We start from the raw sequence: 9,412 nt of genomic DNA on the forward strand, positions 1-9,412 counted from the left end.
TCATTGATCATTCTTGGAATTTTCACCCCTAGCACGGGTTTTTGGCGGCTTTGGCATTATCTGCTGAACTTTGACTTTCTGTTTCTGACTCTTTTTAAGCACCGGCATAAAACCTTCCGCTGCCGCTCTAGCATCATATTCACGAACTCTTTCCCACAAATCCAAGCCATGCTGAATATTCTTACTAGGGTGAACATGTTGTTGTTGCAGGTTCACCTCATCATGTTGCGGCATAGTACCTCCATTATGCGGAACAAAAAAATTAGGTGGCCTCATCAAATTCTCTGCAACCGTCACATCAACATGTGCATCAGTGAATGGACGTGCAACAATCTCACGAGCACCCGTGGGACTCTCCTGCAGCTCCCATGGGTTCACATGATCATGTTCCACTCCATCCTGAAGAGATTCAGAACCTTCATTCACCGCGGGAACCTCCACCTCCTCCGTCGAGGCCTGAATTGTCGGAACCTCTTCCCTAGGCAGTATGTCCTCACGCCCAAGAGGGGATGAATGTGAGTTACTCTCATGAAAACCAGTGGGACTCTCCTCCAGCTCCCTTTGGCTTACGTGATTATGACCCACACTATCCAGACGAGACTTGGAAACAACATCCACCACAGGGTTCTCCAACTCCTCCCGTGATATCTGAGGTGACCTCCTCTCTTCTACAAGTTGCACGGCATCGTGCGCATCAGTGGAAACAACCTCCAACACAGGTGCAGCAGTGTTCAACTCATCAGTTCGCTCAATACGATCAAAAACATTATGCAACGGGATACTGAACGAGTTTGATGTGAGATCCGAAACCGGCACTGCTGGTAAAGAAACCGGAATCGATTGAGTATGAGTGTTGACAGGGACAGCCTGTGTCGTCTGCTGAACTGGGACAGAAGTCCTGGCAATGGTTGTAACTGTAGAGTAAACAGAAGTGGGAACCCAAGAAACATTCCCTCCAGTGGCCGAAGTTGAAGCACCTCCGGCTTTGGAAGTGGGTGCTTCCTTGGCTGGTTGTTTCCCTCGGTCGACCTTTTCCTTGGCAGCTTGTGGGTGCAACCAACGGCAGGTAGTGATGTTATGTCCAATAGAATAACAGTGGTGACAAAATAAAGGCCGCCTTTCGTATTGTATCTCTACCTTAAATTCATAACCCTCTCTTTCCACAAGGACCTCATCATAAGCCTTCTTCGATAAATCGATGTCAACGAGTATACGAGCATAGTGCCCAAAAGTACGGTTTCTAGTGGGACCATCTATGTCAATTGGTGTCCCAACTGCACTGGCAATTTCCTTCAGAGTTCTCTCCCTCCAATACTCCTGAGGTAGCTCCACTAACCGAATCCATATCGAGACATGAGTTTGTTTCTGGGGAAAAAATAAATGCTAACAAAAAAACCAAATGAATGAGTTTTGTTTCAGAGATAAATGTTATAACTTTTTCACAAAAATAAGATAAAAATGCTAGTAACTTTATGCTTATTTTAATTAATATTAATATGCTTCTCACAAGACAAAACTCCTTATACTTATTATCTATCAAAAGAAACAACACCTTATACTTTTTTGAGACGTTATTTTCTTATCCAACTCACTTCTTACGCTTTCTAAAAATTCAAAATTATCTTTTGATTTTTGGATTTTATAATCCTAAATTAGATTTTCGTCTATAAATGATACTTTGAATCATGATATAGGACACGTTCAGATTATAAAATTCAAAATTCTTGTTTTTTCATATTATAAAATCTGACCACCTATATACACCTTTCCCGTGCCAAAAAAATCATGGGAAAAACAAGTTCAGATTCAATCATCTGAACTGGATCAACACAAAGACAGAATATGTTCTGTGACATACATAGCCTGTTTAAAAACCATATTGATCGATCTAACCCAATCATTCAGTGCGTTTATTGTGTTTCAGGTATTGGAAATGCACATTTCTAATTAAAAAAAAATCACTTTCACGAAAATGGCCATAAAATAAAAAAAAATCCAGAAACAAAACTTCTGTAAAAAAAAATTACTACACTTTTTACATTACTCCTCCGCCCATCAAAATTCAAAATTTCTTGGTTTAAACTCATTTTTTATTTTTATTTTAAATTTATATTGCCATCAAAATCAAAAAAATAAAATTGTACTACGTTTATTTGATTTTTTAAATTTTTTAATAATATTTTTTATTTTATTTGATAAGTTTTGTCATTTTTTTACTTTGTTTTGATCATAATGATAGATATAATGACACACTCTTGATGATTTGAGATTTTTCTCCTTCGCATAGAAAGACGGTACAATTTAGTTTGATTTGTCTCCTCTGGTGCTTGTGGTGGTTAATTTTGTGGCTTGTTTTGGTTTGTTTCTGTTCGAGCTAGTTTGATTTGCGTTGTTGTTTCACTTTTTCTCCGTCTTCGAATTTGGCATCGGGATAATGGTGGGCCGAGTTTGGACAGGTTTAGGTGTCTGCTCTGGTGGATCATGAGTTGAGAGGTGTCTTTTTGATTTGTGTCGGGAGTCTGGTGGGCCGATCACTTTTGATTCGAGGTCGGGAGCTAGTTTTTTGACGCAGATTCTTTTGGGCTTTTTTGGTGGCTCCTCCGAGTTATCGGAAGTTGAGTGGTGAGCGAACCTGATCGTTTGATGCAACAAATCATCGTTGGCTGCTTTCTTGATCTTTGTTGGTGGTGATGGAAAATTGATTGTTGTTGATTTTTCGCTGGGTGTTTTGGTGTATTTTTATTTTCTTTTTGGTGTAATACTTGGGATCTAATCCCCTATTTATATATAATATATTTTGTCATTCAAAATAATAATAACAAATTTAGAGGTATGTTATTTGAATGACCCTTTTGCCAAAATTTACAACCAAGAAATACAAAGTAGTTTGGGTGTACACTCTTTTCAATATATTGTTTTCAATTCACATGATCATATCCAAATTGTCCTAAAAAGGTTGTTCGAATAACATAATCATAAGTTTAAATAATAAATTCAATGATTGCCAATAACTTCAAAATTTCAATTTGTATGTGAAAGATGGCATTGAAATAAATTGTCTCAAGACTCAAACAACTAAAATTAATAATTTTGTCAGAAAAATACTAAGATTAATAATAATACTACCTCCGGTCCTATTTATAAGAGAAATTTAGGTCAACAAAAGTTAACATATCTAGTCCAATTTATCAACCAAATACATTAACTTTTGTTGACCCAAATTTCTCTTATAAATAGGACCGGGGGGAGTATATCATAAGTTAACATTGAATATCAAAAGTTAACAAAACATTGAATATATCTATGAATATCAAAAGTTAACATTGAATATATCTATAGTACACAAATGGTACTTTGGTAATAGTCACACATATTTAAGATAAATTTATTACTTCAACAAAAAAATTAAAAATTTGTGATTTTTATTAAAAGATCCTATAAAAATGAGCGGATAGAGTATACATGAGTTTCTTGATTACTAATCAGTATCTAAATTTGGAACTTGAAAAATATAAAAGATTGTATTCAAAAGATAAATTACATAATAACTATTGCCATTAAAAAAACAAAACAATCGATTGTGATGGTTGCAATGGTGTGGTTGTGTTCATGGCAACAAATTCTTGATTAATACTTTCTTCAAATGCTCTTAGCACCTCAACATCCCGTTCTAACACATTCCTCAACTCCTGCTCCACTTGCTTACGAGAATGCAATTCCTGTGACATTTGTTATGTCAGGGAAGCCACATAATGGAGGCAACACAGCTTCACTGAGAACTCTTCTTCAGAAGAAGACACATAGACATCTGTACCATGTATCATATGGTTTTCTCTATGAAGCTCATCTATGCATTGGATCTCTTCCAAGCTCTTTTGCCTAATTTATCAGAAAAAGTCAATTAATTATATAACTTATGACTGATTGAATATATACATACATAGAATACAAAGTCCATATGTTGTTACCACAGCAAAAAAAAGTCCATATATTGTTACCAAAGTCCATATATTGTTACCATATGCCTAGCGTTGGTCGTACTTATAACACCTCGACTCTTAACCGCGTGATTGTATTTTAAAAGTTAAATATTTTTCACAAGTAAATGAAATAAAGATTTTCTTTTGTAGGAAAAATCACCATTTTTTTTTTCCTTTCTGTTGGCGATTTCTCAATTTAAATCAGAGTTGAGTGTACATCGTTTTGAAACAGATAATAACTTCAGAACTCAAATCATGATCAAAATATAATATCATATCATAGATAGTTTCATAATAATATAATAATAAAGACCGTCATAGCAAAAACCATAAATGATTTGGAATATAGTATAATACATAGGTGCCCTCACGGTTGCAAATGTTGTCAGAAAAAGGAATCGCGTGGCAGTTTGTCGTGCATGTACCTTCAACCAAAAACGAACTAATATCAAAAGAAAATCATAAGTGTGTTTGGTTGTGAGAAGAAAATAAGAAGAGGGAAAGAGGTGAGAGAGAGTAAGGGAAGAGAGAAAGAGGTGAGAAATAGAGTAGATTTGAGGTATTGTTTGGTATAAGTGAGAGGGAAGAGAAATAGAGAAGAGAGAAGTGTTGATTATTTTTAAAAGTACAAGAATGCCCTTGAAAAAAAATCCTTTCATCAAATTATTTTATTTCTATTTTTATTCAATTAATTAATTGAAATACCTCAATTATTAAACTGGATTTATTTTATTTTTACTTAATTTTAATTTAATCAATAAAATAATTAATAGTTTATTAATATTAATTTAATAAACCCAAGAAAGAAAATAAAGAAGACACGTGATATAATAACAACAGTATAGGTACAAGAGAAGGGGCGCTACATCACAAATTAAAGGGCATAATGGTAAAAACAAGAAAACCAGCAGTTTCCCATGGCTTTCTTCGTTGTTCTGGAGAGAAACAAAAAGGTGGTAGGACCCACCAATATTTGATCTCTCTTCTCAATTTATGTTGTGTTCCAAACTAAAGAAATGCCTATTTCTCTTCAATCTCTCTCGTCCCTAACTCTCTCTTTCCTTTTTCTCTTCAACCAAACATAGTGTAAGTCGTTGACTTCTTGATCATCCGGTTTGGTCCTTAAACTTAGCCTAAGGTTTTAATCTATTTTTCTTAGGCTAATGTTAACTTGTGCCCTCAAGGCACATGTTAAGATACTTATTATAGAAATACACATATCAAAAGACGTGCATTCAACTTCTTAAAGGTTGTTATATTGTGTTTTCCAATGCAAAATTGCTCTATTTAGGTTGCTTAACCTGTGCCCTAAAGGCACAAGTTAACATGACCCTTTTTCTTAATAAAAGAATAATATAAAATCTTTATAAAATTCATTATTGATATTTTTAACAATTAAAAATTAGAAGTCATAAGAATAGAGTCTGGTATCAAGGTCAATTTAGCCTCACAAAATATCCATCAAGAATGAGTGCAGTGTACACCGATTACCATTATGAATAAATTTTGAATTAGTGTGTTTTAGATAGTACATCCATTAATTCGATTTTCCTCTGTCTAAGATTAAAAAAAAAAATAGCAATTAAATAAAGGAAAGATGGTTATAAAGCTAAGGAGGATATAAATCAACTTTTAGTATCAATTTTTAGTAGCTATTTTTGCATAGTTAATATTAAAAGAAAATGATTTTTGTCTAGTTTTATTTATTTATTTATAAGAAATGTTGTCACGATGATTCATTTAAAAGAAAATGATTTTTGTCTAGTTTTATTTATTTATTTATAGGAAATGTTGTCACGATGATTTATTTGTTCATCATATAGCATATCCAACAAACGAAAGTTGTCGAGCTAAACAATGAAAAAAGACGCTTTTCATTTTAGAGTAAAAATGATTTTTTTTATAAAATATTTTTCCAAAATAATCCTAAATAATTTTTTTTTTGAAAAAGCCAAAAAAACAAATACACACATTAAGAACAGAAATGCTGAGCTACCTATTTTCCAATTCCACCCATGCCCAAGGTTGCTTCACTGTATTGCGTCTCCATACTTCGGTGGTCGTATTTCACACCTCTCCTCCAAGTGCAACTTGACGAGTGTTGTGCTCTCCTATTTCACTGATAAGAGAAGTAATACTACAATATTATTTGAATATCCAAAAATCAACAACGAATTTAACAACGGCATAAAAATATATTATTTATAACTAATGATAGGACTAAAAAAGAGAAAAAAAACAATTAAAATAAATAAATAATAAGAAATATATGATGTTGAACAATTTTTTAGATGTCAACTTATATTCATTACTCTAAAATAAAAGTATGTTTGAGAAGATGAAAAATGGAAATGAGCATATACTTGATGAAGAAAGGAAAAACAAATATGTTTTGTTTGTAGGAGTGAGAGAGAAACCTCAACGAGACAGTGGATGATATTTGGAACTACTTTTTGCTGCTGCTTTTGTTTTCTTTGATTTTAGTCACACTATTTTGGTTTATAAAGGTTTTGTAGAGATGGTGATGTTTGGGGTGAAATAAAAAAGTTTGTGTTGCTGATTTTTAGTGATTTGCAAAAGATGGTGGGAATAGAGACTGATGAATTTACAACATGATTTTGAACGTGGAAACTGGAAACCAAACAAAGGATGGGCTTTTTTAAATAGTAAAAATAAAATGAGAATAAAAATGAAAATTGAAGGTAATAAGTGAACTTGGTCAGATGAAATTAAGGAAGTGGCTCGTGGGTGGGGAAAAACAATGGGTAAAATAAATTGAGAATTGACATAAAAATTGAAAATAATAAATTCAGTAGGTGGATTGATCAAAAAGAGGGTGGGATGAACTAAGTGCTTTTGACCACACTCACATTGCACGAAATATGTGTAGTGAATGGGTTCTCGACAATACCGTAAGAGAAAGAAGGAAAAACAACATTTTTGGTCTTTGAATGTCCTTGACTATAAAATCCATTAGTCATTTTAATCATTGACGTTAATATACCATTAAAAGCTGAGCTGGCAATTTTTTTTCTTTTCAGACAAGGACGTATGACGTGGATATAGGAATTAAAGTGACATAAACAAATTCGGAAGACAACCATTTTGGTAATTGGATGTGCACTTTGATGTTATAAAATAGTCCGTCACTCTAAATCGGTTAGCCACTTTAGTCCTCGACATTAAATTTGGTCATTAAAAGCTTAACTGACATTTTTTTTAGCTGACGGAGATGTATGACATGGATATAGGAACTAAAGTGATAGAAATAAAGTCATGAAACAACTGTTTTGGTCTCTGGATGTGCACATCGATGTCATAATAGTCTCTGACTCATAAAAAAAATACAAAATGGTATCATACTCCAAAAAAAAGTTGGTTATCCACCTTAGTCCTCGGCGTTAAATTTGACCGTTAAAATTTGAGTCGACGATATTTTTTGTCTTACAAGGATGTATTACGTGGCTATAGGGACTAAAGTGGCCAAAACAAAATCAAAATTAGCACTCTAAATCCTTAAAATCCTAGTTTATCCTTCCCTTGTTCAATTCCAAATACCTATATTTTTAAGTGTGTATTTTGACAAACAAATTGGTTATAAAGACCATGAAATTCTTTAAGTATTAGAAGGAAAGCAAAGATTTCGACAGGACAGGTTCGACATGATTCTTGAATTTGACTAAGAGGAATTCAAATCCTCTTTGAAGGGGAAAAATCAAAGTTTAGACACGTGAAAAATAGGTCAAAGCTATCGGACAGATGCAATTTAGGATCGTCGGTCTGTTAGTTTTTTTTTTTTTATGTATATATACTAGTTTTTCATATGAAAAAAGAGGTCACAAATCCTTATCCATATTTTTTCTGACATATTTTTTTTTTAGAAATAGACTCAAAAGTTTTGGAGAAAACTCTCCCGGGCAAACGAAGTTTTTTTTAGAAATAGACTCAAAAATAAGAGAAATGATATTGTCACACATTTTAACACAGTCCTATAACAATTATAATAGGAAAAACACCCGAACGAAGTTTATAAAAGCCAAAAGTTTTATAAAAGGAGAAATATTTGGGAGGGTACAGCCATTTAAACATACACACATAGTTTTATAAAAGGAGAAATATTTGGGAGGGTACAGCCATTTAAACATACACACATGCATGCAAAATACACATTATTTAATTATATTTAAAATATATATTATTTAATTTTTTAAATATGTGCGCTAAGTAATGTATGATCAAATAGCTGTGACCATGCAAGCTTCACCGATAAGAGGGGAAGGAAAAAACTTAGAAGAGGTGTTAATGCTACCAATTTATACTTATTTTAAAATGGTCTTTCAACCATTGATAGTTATTGTAATTGTATTTATTTATCGGCTCTAGTTTCTTCTCTCTAATTTTTTCTCTTTCAAGTTCTTTGTTTCATTTTTCTTCTTAAAGGGTGGTTTTTGTCATTTTTTAACAGGAATCAGTCCAGCGACAGAGTCAGAAAAAATGTTTGGATGGATCGCTGAAATAAACTAATGTGTGTGTGTGTGTGACTCCAAGAGTAAGTCTCTAAACTTACTCCAAATCTCAGACCTCAATTCTTTTTAATCTAACGACTTTAAAATTTATTTAACATGAACCACTTTTCCGCTTCCTTCCCCTAAACACACTCTGAACAAACTTACATACCCTCATTGTAAGCGACAAAAACAAATCACATAGTAATTCAATTTTTGAATTGTTACAACTTTTTATCACAAAACAATTTTCAGATCTTTTTATCACACCGTATATGCATGACTCATTCAAATTATTAATTTCATTAGCTACAATAATTATCCCCAAGCATCTCACCTCTTCAATTGGTATTACATATAGATAGCCTAAGAATTATGCGTTCATCCAAAGAGAAAAAAAAAAATGAAACTATTGGAATCTAATTAAAATTGACAAAAGAAGTACATTTTGAGTTAAAGAAGTTCGAAAAACCACTTATATAAAATAAAAAATTGAGACACTAAAGATGACTACTCCCTCGGTCACATTTATAAGCAAAAAACAACTTTTTAGATACATTGAATAATTAATGTATCCGGTCACATTTATAGATCAGATACATTAATTATTCAATGTACCTAAAAAGTTATTTTTTGCTTATAAATGTGACCGGAGGGAGTATGATTGATTTCAAATCATGGAATGGGGAAGGTTTGTATCTATGATTTTTTTAAGGAGACTTTTATATCCATGATAATGATCACGAGTTTAATGTTTTCTGCGTCATGATAAGGTTTTGCAAAGCGATTTGCCGTTTTTCAATGGAGAAAAGAATTAAACTTCATCCTAACAATAACTATTATTCAATCCTAGCCATTAATTGATATTGAAACTAATGGACAAGATTTGTAGGGAGTTTAAAGACATACTCTTTGGAGTCAAAATAT

At 32.8% G+C, this 9,412-nt stretch overlaps 1 protein-coding gene across 1 annotated transcript; it reads right to left on the bottom strand.

Moving 5' to 3' along the window:
• LOC146926406 (uncharacterized) lies at nt 1–3,728 on the bottom strand. Its single transcript, XM_085706902.1, has 2 exons — nt 3,657–3,728; nt 1–1,365 (listed from the first exon to the last, which is right to left on the bottom strand). Exons 1-2 carry the CDS (start codon nt 3,726–3,728, stop codon nt 1–3), a joined length of 1,437 nt encoding a protein of 478 aa, XP_085563028.1.
• Between the last annotated feature and the right edge of the window lie 5,684 nt (nt 3,729–9,412).

Source organism: Medicago sativa, chromosome 4 (assembly GCF_051527215.1).
Source record: "Medicago sativa cultivar Bolivia chromosome 4, Bolivia_mono, whole genome shotgun sequence".
NCBI lineage: Eukaryota > Viridiplantae > Streptophyta > Magnoliopsida > Fabales > Fabaceae > Medicago > Medicago sativa.